This window comes from Felis catus, chromosome D1, assembly GCF_018350175.1.
Source record: "Felis catus isolate Fca126 chromosome D1, F.catus_Fca126_mat1.0, whole genome shotgun sequence".
Classification (NCBI taxonomy): domain Eukaryota; kingdom Metazoa; phylum Chordata; class Mammalia; order Carnivora; family Felidae; genus Felis; species Felis catus.
This window is the reverse complement of record NC_058377.1, coordinates 73571127-73590864: the sequence shown is the minus strand read 5'-3', so window position 1 is coordinate 73590864 and position 19738 is coordinate 73571127. Positions and strand designations below refer to the sequence as shown.

Sequence of the window (19738 nt, the reverse complement as noted above, 5' to 3'; positions counted from 1 at the left end):
TTGAAGATGAGGTGAATCAGGCCCAGAGAGGTTAAGGAACTTGGCCAAGATCACACAGCTACTTAGTGAGCTAGTAAGCCAGTTCTTCTGGCTGGAAAAAGGAATGTGTCTCCCACTCCACAGTGGGTAGGTAGCACAGTGGGTAGACCTGTCCTAAATCTGAGGTCCAGTGCCCAGTGCAGATGGGCAGAGCAGGGGGAGGGGCTCACTTCTGGTGTTGTCTGTGGGCTGAGTGCCCTGTTTGCTGTGCTGTGCCAGTGTCTACACTGCCTTTTAACCCTTGCCATGTAAACAATACCACATCTGCTCAGAAAGGAAAGGATAAGAAGAAAGCCAAGTATGACAGCCTGCAAGAGTTGAGAAAGAATAAGAAGGAACTAGAGTTTGAGCAAAAGCTTTACAAAGAGAAAGAGGAAATGCTGGAAAAGGAAAAACAACTGAAAATCAACCGGCTGGCCCAGGAGGTATGTGTCTGGCTCACAGGCTAGGTGAGCATCCCCAGAACATAATTTGGTTGTTCCCCACCATGCTCCCAGGGAATCAGCTGGAGTTGTGTTCCCCCAGTGGAGTCCAAGGATGGAGTGAGCCCTGCCCTTCTGCTCAGTCTAGAATGTGTGATCATCCCACCTGCCCAGGGTCATGGAGACCACCTTCTGGCTTAGGTGTATGTTTGGCATGGAGACTAGACTCCTTGCTAAAGTATGGGTCTGAGGCTAGCCTCTCTGCCCAGATTGTCACACTTAGGTTCACCCTTCACATACCTTGCTAGAGGTTTGAGTCTGTCCCCTCCATCCCAGCCCCACCAGAGTATGAGTCCAAGGCCAGACCTGTCCACCCTATGTGTGAATATGAGGTCTTTCTCTGCACTCAGGGTATGACCCCAAGGCTAACCCCTCTGCCTAGATTATAGAACTGAAATTAGCCTTCCACCCACTTGTCATCAGGTCTGCGTCTGTCCAGCCTCTCTCCCCAGGTTATGAGTCCAAGACGAAATTTCCCCCACCTGCATTCGCTCTGAGAGTATGGGTCAGAGGCTAACCCTGTTGTGCAGGTGAGGTGTCTGAGGCTATTCCCCAATTGATCAGGCAGTGAGTCAGGCTGCTTCCATCAACATAAGATGTATCCTAAGCTAGATCTCTTCAACCTGGACGTGTATCTAAAGCTGTCCCCTTCAAGATATGACAAAAGCAGTCGTCCAACATGAGTAATTCCTATTTCCTAGATGAGTTGGGTGACTTTAACTCCCTAGCTATTGCAGAGGTTACTGGTTCTGCTTCTCTTTAATGCTTCCATGAATCAGAATGCCAAGCTGATTAGATTACAAAATCAGAGTAATGCTGGAAAATGTGAAGTGCATTAGGTCTGGCATTAGGAGCGAGTAAGCAACAAAATTAAAAATAAAATCCAACTTGTTCTTCTGGAACAAAGTAGCCTGGAAGGGGAAAAAGAGTAAAGTTAAAATTTTGGCATGTGCCAGGAGCCTACAAAAGGGCCATTTTTAGAGAATCCCTAGATCCCAGAGTTCATGGGGACCCTGGGAGCCTTATCCCAACTAGTTCCAAAGCACAAGTCCCTCCTCTGATTTTGCTAAGTGCCATTAGTCAGCTTCACACTCCAGCATCCTCTCCCTTCTATCTCCACCTCTTCTGGGGCCAGATGGAATAAGCCAGGGTCTTTTGCTGGATAGTGGACACACCCAACAGTACTCTTTAAAGAAGTGCTTCTATGCTGCTGATTTGAGTGCGCCACGCACGTGTGACTCAAGTGTGCCTCTCCTTTTTGCACTGGCTTTGGGTCCTAGGTGTCCGAGACAGAGCGGGAAGACCTTGAGGAATCGGAAAAGATTCAGTATTGGGTGGAAAGGCTCTGTCAGACACGCCTTGAGCAGATTTCCTCTGCTGATAATGAGATTTCAGAGGTAACAGAGCCCTTCTTTCCACATAGACCCTCCTGCTGACTTCAGAAGGACCCACCCTGGGGACAATGGGAAGCAAGATGGCCACATCAGGTTCACTGTCCAGGGCCACCCCTACCAGCCCCCTCTGCCTTGCTCTCTGGAGGAGGGGGACATCTCTACATTTCTGGGCTTATCTCCTGAGTGGCCAGCAAGTCCTAACCCTATCTGAGATGGTCTCACGCATGTTGTTCTGGAGCAAGGGTGCCCCTTTCACTATTGAGTTGTTCCAGGTTAGATAAACTGTATGGGCACCTTACTTGTCACACATATGAGATAACTTGGGACTGTCCTACATTTGGACACTCCTTCCTAGCCACTTGGTTTGGGCTCACCTGAGCACCCAGGTGACAGAGAAGTGACAACCCCATGATTCTGGTTGGAGGGTGGTGGATTTCCAGCAGCAAGAGAAACAGGAAAGCATTATACTCAAGTGTTTTACGAAGTGGAGCACTGCTCAATTACAGAACTTCCTTGCAACCCTCCCCTAGATGACCACGGGGCCCCCGCCTCCCCCGCCTTCTGTGTCTCCCCTGGTCCCACCCCTGAGACGCTTCGCAGGCGGGCTGCACCTCCACACCACTGACCTGGATGACATCCCCTTGGACATGTTCTACTATCCCCCCAAGACTACCTCGGCCTTGCCTGTGATGCCCCACCCCCCACCCTCCAACCCATCCCCCAAGATCCCCGCGCCCCCTGTCCTTCCCTCATCAGGCCGTGTGAGTGCCTCTTCTTCACCCTGGGTCCAACGCACTCCACCCCCCATTCCCATCCCTCCCCCACCATCTATCCCCACCCAAGACCTGACTCCTACCCGCCCGCTACCCTCGGCACTGGAAGAGGCACTGGGCAACCACCCCTTCCGTGCTGGGGACACAGGAAATCCAACAGAGGACTGGGAAGCAAAGAACCACAGTGGGAAGCCCACTAATTCCCCTGTCCCTGAACGGAGCTTCCCACCCACCCCAAAGGTACTGCGCCTGTTCTGCATGCTATGCTGGGAGGCAGGAAGAGTGGCAGGGCTGCTGTTTCCCACATCCTCCACTGCTCTTGTGAGCGGAGATGGGAAGAAACATCACCCCACCCCATTTTCGAAGAATGAGCTCCCAACCTGCCTGTTGTGGTCATCCTGCATGTGTTTGGTTTCTGCTAATGTTGAAGTACTATACAGTATGGTGAATTGCCTGTGGTACTTGTGATGAGCAACAGTGTATTTATGTCTGTTGGTTTCTCTTGGCTCCTCTTGGCTGGTATGGGCTGGTAAGGTTCAATATAGTACTGTGTTAATGAATAGCCAGAGCTCAGTCACGGCCGGTCACTTTTTGATATAAGCTCAGAAAATCTTGAATATGGGAAATGAATCCCCAGGTTAACAGGGGGAAACGAGGGGAAGATAAGTAGTAGAGCAGTATTAAGATCTTGTAAATGAAATGATAACACTGTCCAGTGCAGTGTTAGGACATTACAAAGCCATTTTCTATGGAGTTAGCCAACTACATTGGCTTGAAGTATAATACCCAGAAATTTCTGGCCAACTTCCAGCTCCAGAAAAAAAAAAAAAATGAAGACAGAGAGTTCCTAGAAATCTCCAGATTTACTATATACAGACTAGGGATTTTTTTTTTCTTGGATGTCAGGAGGCTGAACAGTGAGCTTTCTCAAAAAGACATATTTCTTATTAATTGTTCTTAATCCAAAGACTATTTTGGAAGAGGTAATCCCCAAGGAAGATATGGAGGTTCGATCCCATGGAGAGACAAACAAAATATTCCTCTGCTCCAGTGGCCATGGGGCCAGGCTTGAATCAGAGCTAAAGCGGCTCATATCAGCTAAGGGTAGGAGCTTAGAGAGAGGACAGTCAGTAGTACCTCATCAGTGGTTTTTATTAACCTGCCCTGCATGGATTTGAGTCCCAGCATGAAAAACAGAATGAGCTTTTCAGAGCATTTGGGAAAGCTTGGAGGAAGGTGGGAATGAAGAAAGTGCCAGATGCCAAAAAGGCTGCAGCTTCTGGCAGGGGACTCCCTCTGGACCTCTGATGGGTCCTGAGCCCTGCAGTTCTGACAGAGAGAAGTCTATCTGTTCCAGGGAGGTCTTGTCCCAGAGCCCAGCCAGGAGCAGGTTCACTGGGGGCTGAGTTAGCCTGGCACAGAGGGCCATATCCTTCTTGTGAGTGCCCCCTATCAAGATGGGCAGCAGCTTTTCCTCAACAGATTCGATTCTACAAGCATGGATTGAGCACAAGCTTTGTGTCTCTATGTGAGGGGCAGAGGGGAGCAGTGCTGAAGGAGACACAGAGGAAGTTGGCATACCTGTGCTCTCTAAGACTTTGCCATCTGAAGGATGAGCCACTGTCTGGCCAGCTATAAAATGGCACAGGTTTTTGTTTTGTTTTTGTTTTTGTTTTTGTTTTTGTTTTTGTTTTGTCAGCAGCTACCTTTATTTGGGCCAGACACAGGTGTTAGATATTCCCATCAATCAGACCAATATGGCTTATGAGCAAAACAGGTAAAAAGAGGCAGGACCAGTTACCATTTTCCATGTGTTCACAGGGTTTTTATTTTTGGTTTTTGAGCTGGCCTTGAGTACGAATTTAGAGAAAGCTAAGGAACACCAATGAAAAGGTCCTGTATTTACCCAATAGACATGTCATGCCCAGCTGCCCCTCTACTTAGAGAACAAAGCAGGAATGATGATGAACCTACCAGGGAAGGTGAAGTTTTCCAACAGAAAGCGCACTTCCAGATCAGGTTTGAGACACCAGATCTCAACGCAGGACTTGTGCTCTGGGAAGGATGCATTCTAACAGAAGGTTGAAGGCACCTTTGCAGAGTAAAGGGCTTAATGAGCTGAGCTTTGGAGGATGGCAATACATGGAGGGTGGGAGGAAGGGCATCGAAGGTACAGGGAACGTAAAGATGGTAAGGAGGAACCACCCTGGGTTTGAATCCTGACTCTGCCACTAGCTGGTGACTCTGGTCATGCATTACTTCATCTGTCTGAGCCTGGGTGTCCTCGTCCCTAAAATGGGAATGCTAATGGCACCTACCTGTTATGAGGATCAAATGGATTAATACATGAACTCATTCGAAGTTAATACTTAGGAGAATGGCAGGCACGTGGTAGGTGCTCAGTAGACATTAACTATGATCAGTGACAGATCAGGATACAAGAAAATTTGGGTGTAGCTGCAAACACGAGATTGGAGGTAAACTCTGCAAACTTTTGAGTCGGAGTCAAGATTCAAAACAGGATCCAGCTTTCTCGGATTCCTCCAAGAATCACGAAGCTCCCACTGTTAGTTCCCCATCAGAGCACAGGGAAGGTTAAAAATTCCTCAACACAAGGAGCCTCTGAAACCTGGACCCTTGTGTCTTTTTTTTTTTTTTTAATGTTTATTTATTTTTGAGACAGAGAGAGACAGAGCATGAACGCGGGAGGGGCAGAGAGAGAGGGAGACACAGAATCTGAAGCAGGTTCCAGGCTCTGAGCTGCCAGCACAGAGCCCGACGCGGGGCTCGAATTCACAAGCTATGAGATCGTGACCTGAGCTGAAGTCAGATGCTTAACCGACTGAGCCACCCAGGCGCCCCTGGACCCTTGTGTCTTAAATCACATCAAAGCCAGGGCTATTCCTGACTTGAAGGCCAGGGGGCTGCTGTTTTGGTGAGCTTCACCCTGCCCATGCCAGCACTTTGGCCCTTGTACCGCTGCCCCTGCCTCATGGCATGCTCCGAGAGAGTCGTCACCTGTGCTGCCGCAGGAGGCGTGGGTGATCCCATGTCTGCATCTGCACCGTCAGCTCAGCCTCCAGCAGGCACCAGGTGGTGGAAACAACCACTTGTGTCAGCGTGGCACACGTGCCTGCCACATCACACCTGCCAGAGGAAGGGTTTCAGGGCCATGCCTGCTGCCCAGGCACTGTTCTGTGTGCCCAGCATGCTACTAAATCCTTCATTTATTCATTCAGCATGTTCAGTGAGCACCTACTAAATGCCAGACACTATGCCAGGCGCTGGAGAACCACCACAAAATGGGCAGCCCAGTCCCTGCCTGAGACCATCTGGTGAGGAGGACATATAAGTAAGCAGGAAACTACCACGCTACCTGGGGGGAGATGGGGGAACACAGGTGCTGTAATGAGCTGGGGTGGAGAGGAAAAGCTCAAGGGGTGCCTTATGAAGGCAGTGACACCCAAGATAACACCTGGGCAGGTAAAGCAGAGAGAGGAAAGAGCATATACATAAATCAGGGCAAGAAAGCCTGGCGTTTTGGAGGCTAAAGTGAGGCAGAGCCGGGAGGGTGAGGGGTGAAGGATGAGGTTGCAAATGAAGGTGAAGAGACTCATGAAGGACCTTGCAGGTGAAGCTCAGTAGTCAGCGGGGACCCATGAAGAGTACGGGCAGAGCTGTGACCCGAATCGATTTGTCTTGTCCAAGGTGATGGAGTGTGTTAGAGCAAAGCAGACAGGTTGCTTCGGCTCTCCTGGATGCTACTCTTACTGGTCCTCACCGTCAGTCTTTGAGCCTCTGTAACCACCCACCAGGGACAGCAGATGCTTTGTGTGTAGTCCAGGGGATGGAACCGTGGCCGGAAGAAATAGCCTTTAGGGAGAGAGGAGGCTGGATGGCATCCGTGACCACTGAGAGAGAACGTTGAAAGTGTATCCTCTGAGTGACGGTGGCTGCTGGCGCCCCTGTAACGAGGCTCTGGCTCAAGTCTCTGATTTCTTAGAGCCACCCAGTAGTTTCTGTGGCCTCAGAATGCGCTGCGGCCAATGAACTTGTCTTTCTGCTGAAGATCACACCCTCAGCACCTCCAACAGGGTGAATGAACCAGGCGGGTTCGGCATGTGCATGACGTGAATTTGCATGTGTGTTGACGTGCCCTGGTTGACCTGGGCCACCCCCACCACGACTTCACATGGGTTTCTCTCTTAAACTAACCCTTGTAGACATTTTGCCCAAGCCCACAGCCTCCCCGAGGCCCTGGCGTGTCCACCATCTCCAAACCTGTCATGGTCCACCAGGAGCCCAACTTCATCTACAGGCCAGCTGTGAAATCCGAGGTCCTGGTAAGCCCCTTCCTTGGATTCTCTCCAGGGCATCTCCTGAGACAGAGACAAGAGCTGTCTCCTCTGGGTTCTGCTGCCTCTGGAGGGAGAGTTAGGTGGGATACAAACGCACATTAAGTGCCAGCTCCTGACTTCTCCTTGGCCAAGAGGTGAATCCACACGGGTATAAGCCAGGGTTGACAGGACCAGTGAAATTCCTCTTCCTCACTTGACCAGACGGCCTGGAGCTCCATCTAGAAGTGATAATGGCAACAGCTCAGACTTATTGTGAACCTACTGCGTGTCAGGATTCAGTGTGTCAGGATACTGAGGCATAGAGGGGTTAAGTCGGTTGCCCAAGGCAGAGCAAGATCTTACTACTTACTCCAGAGTCTTTTAGACTCCACAGCTCAAGCTCTTACCTACGTTGCCATCTTGCCAAACCGACAGTGATTCCACTGGCCCAGGCCTCTGCCCCTAAAGCCTGGCGTGGCATGGTGCAGAAGGCCCTCAGGTGGAAAACTGGCCAAAGTGGATCCACTCAGTTTCTCCAACTCGTCGCTCACTCCTCACCGGACTGGGAGTGTGAGGCATGGTCCTGAGGGGTGGGGGCAATAGAGTCTGCCCACTCCCAGTCACCTACGGCTGACCCATGTGTAACCCTCATGTCCCAGGGGTACCAGGCACAGACTGGACTCCCACCCACAGTGAGAAGAAAGTCATGCCAGAATTTTTCTTCCCCTTTCAAGGAAACCCTATCCAAATGTCAGGGCAGGACAGCTCAGATACTTATTTTGAGCTTTTGCTGTCCTGTCAGCTTCCCAAAGATCAAAGTTCATGCCCCTGGGATAACCTGCTGATGCATCCATGTCGCATTCTCTGGCTGGTGACAACCAGTGGCGTCTGCTTGACTTGAACTGGGCAGCTGCTGCGTCTGGGGGCGTCGGGCAGGCCCCTGACATAAATCAGGCTGTGTCTATTTGGGGAGGGAGGTTGGCAGGGCAGCCCCAGGCTGGCAGGCCCAGGGTTTGGCACCAGAGGGCAGACGAGACCTATTGGTAACGTCCGGTGTGGAACTTTCTATTTTTTTTTTTTTCTGGCAGCCACAGGAGATGTTGAAGAGGATGGTGGTTTATCAGACCGCGTTCAGACAAGTAAAGCGATACCTGTCGTGTGTCTGTAGTCCTCCCCGCCACCCCCATCCCTCCCACTCTGACTGCTCTCGCTGCTGGGAGTGCCAGTTGGCTCTGAAGCAGCCCCAACTACCATCTGCCAGAACCTCAGGCCAGAGCTATGTTCCTGCTGCCTGCAGCCAGGAGTTGGGAACGGTCTCGATCAGGAGGGGACCCTGGCTTTATTAGACCCCATCCCCAAGCTAAGAGCAGCAGGACCTTGAGGGCTCTGCTCTTTTGCTACTGTTTGTTCAAAGAGGAGCAGGCAGAGGGAACCCTCAGAGGGTCACCGAGGCCAAGATGGGCCCTCGCTGCAGCCCTAGGAGAGAAGAAAGGGGGGCCTGAGGTGTCTCCCTGTCCCTCCCCTGTCTTGCCCCCTCAAGGCAGATCACAGCTCTACGTGGCACTGGATCAGTCAGGAAGGATGTGGTAGCCCAGATCCTCCACCTGCCTGGAGTGTTCCTGTGCACAAGGATATGGACGTTTTTCCCCAGCCGAGCAGTGGTATCAGACAGGCAACCACTTATCTTCCCCCCTCCTGGAAGCTCATATTCACAGAGCCAGCCAATGGATTGGCTGTGTCACCACCAGTGAAAGAGATCCCAAGACAGAGAAAGACCTTGCAGCCAACCTCACCGATAACCCGCCACAAGACCGCAGGCTGATTTGACTACAGGCAGAGCAATACAAGAGGGAGGTGTCAGCTTCACAGTGAGACCTGGGAGTCTGCAAAGGAGGCTGCTCCCAGCCCAGGCCTGGGGAGTGACAGGCGACAGCTAACAAGGTGTCAAGCACAGTTTCTAAATACGTTATGTATCTGAACTCGTTTAATCTTTATAGCAACCCTAGGAGGTAAGTGCAATGATCACCTCCATTTTGTAGATGAGAAATTGAAACAGAGAGGTTAGGAAACATGCCCATGATGGCACAGCTACTGTCAGACCCTGGAGTTGCATCCAGGAGGTCAGACTCCTACCTGCTACACCGTCCTACCTCTCGAAGCACTGTGATTATGAGACAGATATTTAAAGGCCTTGTTGTTTAGGGTACAGACAGCTCTCAAAGAGAGAGAGGCTGGATGGTGAGAAGCCCAAGGACCTAGACTGGACGTCAAACCCTTGCTCCACTACCCCCTGGCTGGATGACCTGGGGCGTAAATGTCAGCTTTCTGGGCCTCAGTTTCTCCATCTCTTGGATGAAGCGTTGCCCTCCCTCTTCAAGGGCTGACCAGCTGTAGTGGCTTATAAGTCTATGATCTGAACTCAAGACACAAATGCTTGCCTTCTGGCCATCCTGAGAGCAGATTCTCACAGGGAGGGAGAAGGGGAAGCCCATAGCCAGCACTGCCCAGTTTTCCAGAAGAAATAGCTAGAAGTGGTCTGGGCCCTCAGTGAAAGAGCATTGACTCCATATCCTGCCTAGTGACCTCTCCCACCCCTGGATTTGCCGCATCCCTTCCTCTGTTTCCTGACACCCACAGACTGACCTGGGAGTGGCCTCTGAGCTGGGCCAGACTCCAGACTCCCAGGCTCTTGGGGGCTGAGCCTGAGCAATGAAGACTCATGAGGAGGAAGGGCAGATTGATGCTCAGGGAGTTTGGGCCTCCCTGTCTGCTGATGCTTGTTCCTCGTCTTGTGCCCAGAACTTGTTTGCTGCGTGCTGGGCGTAGAGAGGGCAGCGGCCTCTCCATGGTGCTGGCCACAGGCCTGGGGGGGACGCTTGGTGTGGCCTAGGAACTGTGTGCTGGGGGTGGCCCCATGTAGTCTAGCAGGGCCTGTGTGGGCCCTGCCACTGGGCCTCTCTTCTGCTCCCACCTGCCCATGGGGATGAACTATGGCTTTGCTGCTCTAGGACTCGGCGTACCTGGACCCTCAGTCTGTGGACCCTGGGCTCCCACTCTCTGCGTGTGATTCCTTGGAAGGCAGTGTGTGCTGATTTTGCCCCCCATCTTCCTTCTTACCAGCTTGTTTCTACCCTTGGGGACATTGTTCCCAAAGCCCTCCCCAAGCCAGAGCTCCTGAGCTATGTCTCCTTCATCCTCCCCTGGCTAAGATTCTGGGGAGAACTCTTACATTCTAGATAAGCATTACGTAAAGAACAGTTCTGGGCATGGGGCAAGCGCAGACACCCCTGTTCCTTCTGGAGCCTGACATCCCTTTCTCCCCTCCCCCCAGTCATCTTGTGGCCCGATTCCCCAGGGAGAGCAGCCTCTTGCGCAGTGTTGTCTTTCTTTGGGGTCAGAGCACTGGGTGGAGACAAGCTGGGCTTCATCCCCAGAACCTGAACCTGGCCTCTCACGGGCACCCGGAGGAACTCAGATAGGACCTGAATGCCTTGAAGCTGTGGGCAGATGATACCTTTGGCAAGGCTGACACTGGCTGCTCAGACCACCTGAACATCAGTGGGTGCCGCTGCCAGCTCCAGACGCCCACCCCACTGGAATGGTGCAGGGTCCAGGGCTGGGCTTTTTCAAATGCTGTCATAGCTTCCTGCTTCTCCCCAGGCAGAGGCGCTCTGGCTATTGGGGTTTCCCGCCTCCTCCCTGCATCTGCATCCAGGCCACATCTGGCCCCCCACGCTCTCCCCTGCCTCTGACCCATTCCTGTCTTTCCCTCTGCCTTAAGCTTGTTTCCCACAGCGACCCTCAGGGAACTCTGTTCTGTGGCCCTGACACCCTTCCTTTGCTTCCAGGATTTCCGGAAATATGAGGAAGACTTTGACCCCTACTCCATGGTGAGAAGATAACTCTCCTCCCTTGGGGAGTAATCCCAGGAGTGGGAGTGGGGGATTATGGTGTGTTCAGTGATGGTACATTCTGAGCCCTGGGGGTCCTGGGGATGAAGTGGGGCAAGTGAGGAGCCCCAAGGATCCCCAACTTGTCTTTGGGGGTGAAGGCTCCTTTCAAAACAGCACTCTGGTGTGACCCACAGGGCTGGTGTGACCCCCAGGGCTGGTTGGGGCCGAGGAGGGTTATAACCGCAGTTTCACATGCTGAGCCCTATGACCAGGTGCTGCGTGGTTTGCTGGGTGGCACATCCTCACCCAGCCCTCACGGAATTCTCACAAAGAATGGATCTGGGATCTGCGTGGCCACCTCTGTGTGTGTGTGTGTGTGTGTGTGTGTGTGTGTGTATCCATGTGGCCGCCATGAGGCCTGGGACCCCCCCCAGTTGAAGACCGATGGGTGTGGGGCTGGGAAGGGTCCCCTTGTCCATGTACTTTGTGGGGCCCCACCGTTACCCTCCAGGCAAACTCACAGCTTCCAACTGTCTGTTCCCTCTAGTTCACCCCAGAGCAGATCATAGGGAAGGATGTCCGCCTCCTACGCATTAAGAAGGTACGTGGGCACGTGAAAGTCAGGCGGCCACCACCCTTCTCTGCCCCAGCCCCTTCCCATCTCGGTCCCCTGCTTCTACTCTTGAAGAGACTCCTGGGCGACTCCTCAGATCGCGTTTCTTCTTCTTTCTCCACTGGGAATGTCCCCTCCAATGGTGGGACCACACACCCAGGTCCCACTTAGTGTCCCTACCCCCTTTTCTCCCTGATGGCACTGTCATTGGCCCCGTGGCTTCTCTTGCCCTCTCTGTAGCCCTGTCAAGAGGCCCACAGGTGCCCACAGGCTGCTGTCTGCGTGGATCCCTGAGGCCTGTTTTTCTCTAACCAGGAGGGATCCTTAGATCTGGCCCTGGAAGGCGGTGTGGACTCCCCAGTCGGAAAGGTGGTCGTCTCAGCTGTGTATGAGGGGGGAGCTGCTGAGCGGCATGGTGAGTGGGGACCAGCTATGCCCCAGTTTGGGGATGGTGTGGTGGTATACAGATCCCCTCAGGAAAGCACACAGCTGCCAACTTAGGGGGGCCGACAGTTGCTCAAGAATTCCCCGCCATCTGAATGGGTCCATCTATCCATTGAGTCCCACATGTTGCCCGTGGGCATTTGATAGTGCCAGGGCTATGGGTATACAGTGAACCAGACTCCACCCTGCCCTCCAGGGGCTCCCCATCTAGTGGTGAAAACATGCTCAGAATTGTCTGATTCTGGCAATAACAGTGCAGCATGCTAAGAGCTGACAGAGGAGTGGGGGTGTGGAGGGAAGTTGTGGGATCCTGAGGGGCCCCTAACCCACCAAGGGAAGGCTCCCTACAAGCATGATACCTGAGCTGAGCCTTAAAAGATAAGTCAGTGTTAGCCTTATGATGATGGGAAATAACTTTCCAGGAAGAGGGGACAGCACATGTAAAAGCGAGAAATAAACCATCAAAACCTTCCCTGTTCTTTTAAAAATAAGGGCCAACAGGGGCGCCTGGGTGGCTTGGTCGGTTAAGCGTCCGACTTCAGCTCAGGTCATGATCTCACGGTCCATGAGTTCGAGCCCCGCGTCGGGCTCTGTGCTGACAGCTCAGAGCCTGGAGCCTGTTTCAGATTCTGTGTCTCCCTCTCTCTCTGCCCCTCCCCTGTTCATGCTCTGTCTCTCTCTGCCTCAAAAATAAATAAACGTTAAAAAAAAAATTAAAAAAAAAAAAAGATAAGTCAGAGTTAGCCTTATGATGATGGGAAATAACTTTCCAGGAAGAGGGGACAGCACATGTAAAAGCAAGAAAGAAACCATCAAAACCTTCCCTGTTCTTTTAAAAATAAGGGCCAACAGGGGCGCCTGGGTGGCTCAGTCGGCTAAGCGTCCGACTTCGGCTCAGGTCATGATCTCACAGTTTGTGAGTTCGAGCCCCGCATCGGGCTCTGTGCTGACAGCTCGGAGCCTGGAGCCTGCTTCAAATTCTATGCCTCCCTCTCTCTCTGCTCCTCCCCTGCTCATGCTCGGTCTCTCTCTCCTTCAAAAATAAATAAAAACATTTATGGGGCGCCTGGGTGGCGCAGTCGGTTAAGCGTCCGACTTCAGCCCGGTCACGATCTCGCGGTCCGTGAGTTCGAGCCCCGCGTCAGGTTCTGGGCTGATGGCTCAGAGCCTGGAGCCTGTTTCCGATTCTGTGTCTCCCTCTCTCTCTGCTCCTCCCCCGTTCGTGCTCTGTCTCTCTCTGTCCCAAAAATAAATAAAAAACTTTGAAAAAAAAATAAAAAAAAAACAAAAATAAATAAAAACATTTTAAAAATTAAAAAAAAATAAGGGCCAACATCTGTCAAGAACTCACCACGCACCAGATGCCATTCTAAGTACCTGCACCTATGCCGTCTAAAGTATTCACGTGTATTAACTCATTAATCCTTATGACAACACCAAAAGTAGGTACTGTTGTTACTTTCATCTTACAGCTTAGGGAACCGAGGCACAGAAAGGTGAAATGCTTGTTCAAGGACCCATGGCTGGCAAGTGGTGGAGGCAGGACTTGAACCCAAGCAGTTTTGTCATTTTGCTTTTTCTTGCCTTAAAGCCACTCACCTGTCAGGGTCTGAAACTCATCATTAGTGATTTCTTTTTTTTTTTTTTCTAATTTTTTTTAACATTTATTTATTTTTGAGAGACCCAGCATGAGCAGGGGAGGGGCAGAGAGAAAGACACAGAATCCGAAGCAGGCTCTAGGCTCCGAGCTGTCAGCACAGAGCCCTACACAGGGCTTGAACTCACGAATTGTGAGATCATGACCTGAGCTGAAGTCGGATGTTTTTTTAACCGACTGAGCCACCTAGGCGCCCCAGTGATTCCTTCTTCCAAGTCCAAGAGCCTTTTCAGTACTCTTTTGTGAAGGAATCGGTGGCCTTAAAGGAGAAGCCTCGGGCCCCTCACCTTTCCAGGCCAGAGCAGGAATCCCACGGTCAGATCCCTCCTGGGATGTGCTAGGCTGCAGATGGTGGAATGAAGGGTGGGTGACGACATGGGCAGGTGACAGAGTGATAGGACAGTCACCAGGCTGCTGGCAGCCAGGCTTCTGTTGGTTACAAAGGGGAATCCGGTGCCCACCTATGGCCCCCTGATGACCTCAGGCCTCTCACAGCCATACTCTGAGCCTTCATTTCAGCTGTGGAGCGGGGCCTGCTCAGCTAGGCAGCTGCCATGGCCCACTGCTGCCCTCCTAGCCCATTTGACACATCTCAGTACCAGGTGAGTGAAGAGTTGCTGCCTGGCCTAGGAAAGACACCTGTCTACTGTGTCTGGCAGGGAAAAAGGACCAGAAAAAATGGATGACTTTCCCGGGTCCCTCCCTTCCTTACAAAGCTCCAGCCCAACCACTGCCTTATTGCTCCTGAGGCTCCATCTTGGGTTTGCACAAAAGGAAAAAGTCACCTCTCCCCAGACCCACTGGCCAGAGGAAACTGCAGTCTCTGGTAACTGCTTTGGACTTACCAGCAGCTGCTGGAAGTTTCTCCAGGAGCCTGTGTGTTTTAAGCCACTGCCACACCACAGTGTTCAGTAACATACACCGCATTCCTGTGGCTTCAGGCCCGCAAGGCTTCTGGGTGATCTATTTCAACATAATCCAGAGAATGTTCCGTGGACACCAGAACTGAGAGAAATCCCTTAAAAAAATTTTTTAAGGTTCTGAAGTTGAAGATGTATGAGAAACCATGCACAATCTACCCACTTCTTGGAGAGCCACAATACATAGTAGCATGTGCAAGGCTCTGACAAGTCCTGCAGTGAGTAACTCTGCTTAGCTTGTAACTCAGCTTTTCCCAAACTTATTAGACCATAAGTCATCTTATCCTGGAAGACCTTTAACATCATTCATTTATTCAAGAAATACAGTGAATTCTTACTTGTATGCTAGGTATTATGGTAAGTGCTAGGGGTACGGTAGCCAACGAAAGAGACGGTCCCTGCCCTCATGGAGCAGACAGTCTGGTGGGAGGGACCATCAATCAACAGATAGATGCATGATTATAAATTGTGAAAATTATTTGCAGGAAAAGACTGGGATGGTGTGAGAGAACAATAGGAAAGACCTGCTCGAGATTGTGTGAAGGTCAGAGCAGTCTTCTCTGAGAAGGAGACATTTTATCTCAGCACTAGAAGAGAAGGGAGAGAAGGGGCAAGTGTCCCAGGTGGAACAGCATGTGAAGGCTCTGGGGCAGGAAGGAGCTCAGCCCTCTCAGGGGCCTGATGCAGACCGAGAGGGCTGAAGCACAGACAGGGACAGCTCACAGAACTAGTTCATGTTTCAGATGACTTCATGGGTAACATAGGTCTGCCTCCCTCCACAATAGTAGAGGCCTGGGCAAAGGCTGGGGTGGCGATGGTTCATCACTGGTGTCCTGATTCTACTGAGCTGGGGTGAGGGAGTGGGGACAGGGTGGGTAGGAAGTGCCCTTTGAATAACCTAGTGGATTGTTCCCCCCATGCCTTCTGAGCCCATCTCAGAATTGAGGAGTGAGGTTCCTTCTATGGCCCTACAGTGACCCCCTGCCCCTCACCTTTGCCAAGCCCTGGGACAGGTACATGTCATGTACAGGCCAGTTGACCAATAAGCCTCATTTTCCTGCAGGTGGCATTGTGAAAGGGGATGAGGTCATGGCGATCAATGGCAAGATTGTGACGGACTACACCCTGGCTGAGGCAGAGGCCACCCTGCAGAAGGCCTGGAGTCAGGGGGTAAGAGCAAACCCCCTCCATGTCTGCCTCCCCTGCCTGCCTGCCTCAAACCCTGACCTCTGCATCCAGGCCTTATAGTCAGGATGCCCCATCCCAGGGTGGGTATCCAGGGTCCCGGAAATTCTTGGGTGACACCCATATAACACATCCAGCCAATGGTCTCAGTATGACAAGATGGGATTCAGGAAAATAAATGTCAGTTCTTGGCCTTGAGTCCAAAAAGCAGGTGGCACAAATACAGACTCCAGAAGACCTGGTGTGGCACGGCCTTCTCTAAGTGTGCACTGATCAGGAATCAAAGGTGCTTGGGGCTACTAGAAAGCATTAAAAGAAGTAGAGGGCCCAAAATGGAGGAGGGTCTGGTGGTAGTCTGTTCTGTGCTCATTAGACAGCCACCTGGGTCAAGGCCACCACATAAGGTTTCCCTGGCTGTGCACTGCACAATCCGAGGGGGTGTCCTCCTACAGACTACAGTGTGGATGGTGCCCTCTCACGTTGTGCAATGCACAACCTGTGCAACTGTATGCAGGCAGCCGAGCCTGAGGTATTAAGTTCAGTGCCGAGGAAGCTGACCAGATGGGCCTGGGACCCACATGAAGGGATATGGAGAAGAGAAGATTCACGGGTAACATGATGACTGTCTTTGATTATCTGAAGGGCTACATTAGGGTAGAGGGAACAGAAGAGTCCTCTGTGTTTCTTAAGGGCAGAACTGGATTGGATGGGGGGAGGTCCTGGGGAGAACTTTCAGTTCACTGGTAGGAGCTATATTGCATGGTAGAGGGGCCCAGTGATACTTTACTTACTTTTTATTGGATACACCCAAGCCGAGGGTGCACAATGATGGCTAAGCCAAGGATGACAGTGATGCCATTGAGGGGATTCAAGTGTTAGAGTCAGGAAGCTAGGCCTGAAGTTCCCTGATTGGATGTGCATCAGATTGATCTAGGGAGATTGTTAAAAATACTATTTCTCAGGACCTTCCCCAGATTTCCAGGGGCATGTCTATGAATCTAGAGTTTTAAGAAATCCCCCAGGTAGATTCTCACATTGCTGCCTGGCTCTGGACCACAGATCAGCATTTGGGAACTTAGTGTCATTCAAAGGTTCATAAACCTTGCACTCTATGGTTGTGAAGTCCCAGAGATTGGAAGCTTCCCCATGGGAAGAAGGCCCCAGCCAGCTGATCTTGAGCCACCAGGAATGGGAATGGAGTGTCAAGGGAAGACATGCCATCAATCCCTGAGCATGCCCCAGAGTCACAGGGCTTCTCCCCACAGGACTGGATCGACCTTGTTGTTGCCGTCTGTCCCCCCAAGGAATACGATGACGAGCTGTAAGTGTATGCGGCCCCTGGCCCTCTGCTTTCTCTTTCTCCTCCTCCAGAATCTTGGCTATCTTCTCCTACTCTGCCCCCGGCCTTCATCTAGCCTGAAGGATTGGTCCAAGCACACAGCTTCTAGGAGTAATTGATCCTAAAAACTTCCAGGTTAGAAAAATCCTAGAACGAAGTCACTGTCCCCAAGCATTGTCAGTGCTGCCACCACGACTGTCTTGTCCAAATTCTTCTTGACATATGGAAAACTGAGGCCCAGAGCTGGTCAAGATCTCAGGCCAAGTGAATGATGAAGCTGGGACAGCCTCAGCATTTCTGATTCCCCACTCAGCACTTCATCCCCTGCACCATCATCAGCTAGTTTCCACATTTCTGTGTCTTTTACTATCTGGTAGTTCTTCCTGGATACGTAACTGCATTTCCTCATGCTGAGTCTCTAAGCAGCCAAGACCACAGGCTTTGGCCCCATCCTGCAGGATCTTCAGGGAGCCTTAGGCCAGTCTCCATCTTGCTCTATGATTCTCTGTATGTCTGTTTCTTGATGTATATGTCCCTTCTCTCTTACCCTGTCCTTTTCTTGCTTCCTCTGTTCCTGACCCAAATCTGTGCTCTCCTCTCTTTTACTGTGTATCCATTTCCCCTCGCTGTCTGTCTGTCTGTCTGCCTCTTTGGTGTCTGGTGTCCATCCTCATCACCTTCCTCCCCCCACCCCTGCACCTCCCCCCCCCACACACACTTATTCCTCACCTCACTGCTTGCCTGTCTTGGTTGTGCCTGTTTGCTTCCTCCGCCCTGCACCGGCTGAGTTCTGGGTACGTCTTGGAGAAATCAAGGTCCTGTAACAATTAATTCTGGACCCAGGGCCTAGGCAGGACCCAAGACGGTTGCTAAGTGAAGAGAGAGGTCTGCTGGAGCTCTGCCTGAAAATAACCAAGCCACGTTTTGTGTTTCCTGCTCTGCTCTGCGTATGTAGCTCTTCTCTTCCCTCCTCTGCAGCCGAAAGCCCCCAGCCGGTCCGAAAGTTCCTTGAAGACCGTGCTCCCGTGCATAGACACAGGTTCCTCCTGCAGCTGGAGCCTGGCAGCCCCCCACGGTGAATAGGCAGGCGGGCTACAGGGCCCTGTCTGTCCATGCTGCATGCAGTGGCCATCTGCTGCCGGTGCTGGCAGGTTCTTTGGACTGGCATCTGGAGGGCTGTACAAGGCTCCATCCCTGAAGTGCCATCCAGGCCTGCTGGGGGCCACCCTGGAATTTTGTCCACCTCAAAGACCCTCCCACTCAGGGGGAGCCAAGCAGAGCCCAGTTTGTAGCACACTCGGGACCTGGGTATCCCACTCACCAGAGCCCTTGAGAACAGCCACGGGTGCTATGCAGCACCCATGCAAGCAGGGTGGGGGCAGTGAGCACCATTCTCTACTGGGCACAGACAGTGCCTGATGGGCTGGGTGAGCCCAGAGGAAGTGCAGCCTGGATATCCCCCCCAGAGGTGTCCTCAGCGAAATGTGCCTCCCTTCCCTGGGAACACCACCCTCTGGGAGCCCCTGCTCTACCAGGCCCCATGCTTGGGCAGAGCCAGGGCAATTAGGAGGCAATTAAGGCTGGTCCAAAGAACCAGGGTTGGCCTATCTGAGCTGTTCATGTCCTGTTGTGACTTGTCATGGCCTGAGCCCTGCTTGGACCAAACTGTCCCCTGTGCCTTCTCTCTCCCTTGGCTCCAGCTCCCTTGACAGTGTCCTCTGTGGAACACTGTGGAGCCCAGTTTGGGGATGGGCTTCCCACTCTGTGACAGAGCTGTGCTCATGGACAGAGCTGGCAGGTGGCCATGAAACTGGTGTTTGGTGTGGCCTAAGGCCCGCAGCTGGCAGCATATGGGGCAGACTGAGGCCTGGACTTGTTGACTTTTCTGTTACAAGTTTCTCAAAACATGAGGACCTCACGCTCCCAAGACAGTGGGCCCGCTCTGCCCTGCCTTCTGGGATGGCCTCAGTGGCCCTATGTTTTCTGCCACTTGTCATGTGCTCTTTGTAAGGGACCCCACACTGCCTTCTGGTCCCCTCCTGTCTCATCCCACATATCCCTTCTGACCTCTCCCTGGCCTCGTGTGTTGTGGCTATAGCGTCTGTGGAGCTGTGTGGGGCCTGCCGTGTGCTGCCTGTTGTCAGGCCCTGCCCTGGGCTGCGTGTGCACCCACAAGGCCTGCATCCGCCTGGTCTGCTTCTTCTTCCCCACAGGACCTTCTTCTGAAGTCCAGAAGGAGAAACCAAATTCACCCCTTGAAGCCAGCGAGCTCTGGACTCACCCTCCTGAACACAAAGCCTGGAACCAGCCTTGAGAGATGCCAGCCTGCAGGCACCCTGGAAACCTGCAGCCAGCACCCAGGGATTTCAGACTCCCACTGGCCCTAAAGTAGGGCTCCGTAAGGAACCCTGCAGGCCACTCTGATGCCCACCATGGAGGGAGGAAGAAGCTGTTCTGAAGAGGGGCCCTGGGATCCAGACTCTCATTTCTTGCTTCCAGCCCTGTGAATTTGGTTTCTCCCAGCCCTGGGAGACTACCCCCTTGAATTTGAACAGGCCCTGACTCCTGGGTTTCTTTCCCCTCCCTCTCCTCTTACTTCTGCTAATTGCTGCCACAAATCTTCCTCTGAACTCGTTAACAAAATAAACTGTTGTATTTTCCA

General features: G+C 52.2%; 1 protein-coding gene across 5 annotated transcripts in view; it reads left to right on the top strand.

Annotated features, from left to right (window-relative positions):
- Positions 1-19738, top strand: part of USH1C (USH1 protein network component harmonin) — a 47893-nt gene extending 28155 nt beyond the window's left edge. For 3 of the 5 annotated variants that reach the window (XM_023239625.2, XM_023239626.2, XM_023239627.2), the window contains exons 16-23: positions 6912-7031; positions 8114-8164; positions 10874-10915; positions 11466-11519; positions 11847-11946; positions 15616-15722; positions 17003-17058; positions 19290-19738. In XM_023239625.2, coding sequence (XP_023095393.1) covers positions 6912-7031; positions 8114-8164; positions 10874-10915; positions 11466-11519; positions 11847-11946; positions 15616-15722; positions 17003-17058; positions 19290-19302 — 543 coding nt within the window. In that variant the 3' untranslated portion in view covers positions 19303-19738. The other 2 variants (XM_023239629.2, XM_023239628.2) reach the window with 2 other exon arrangements.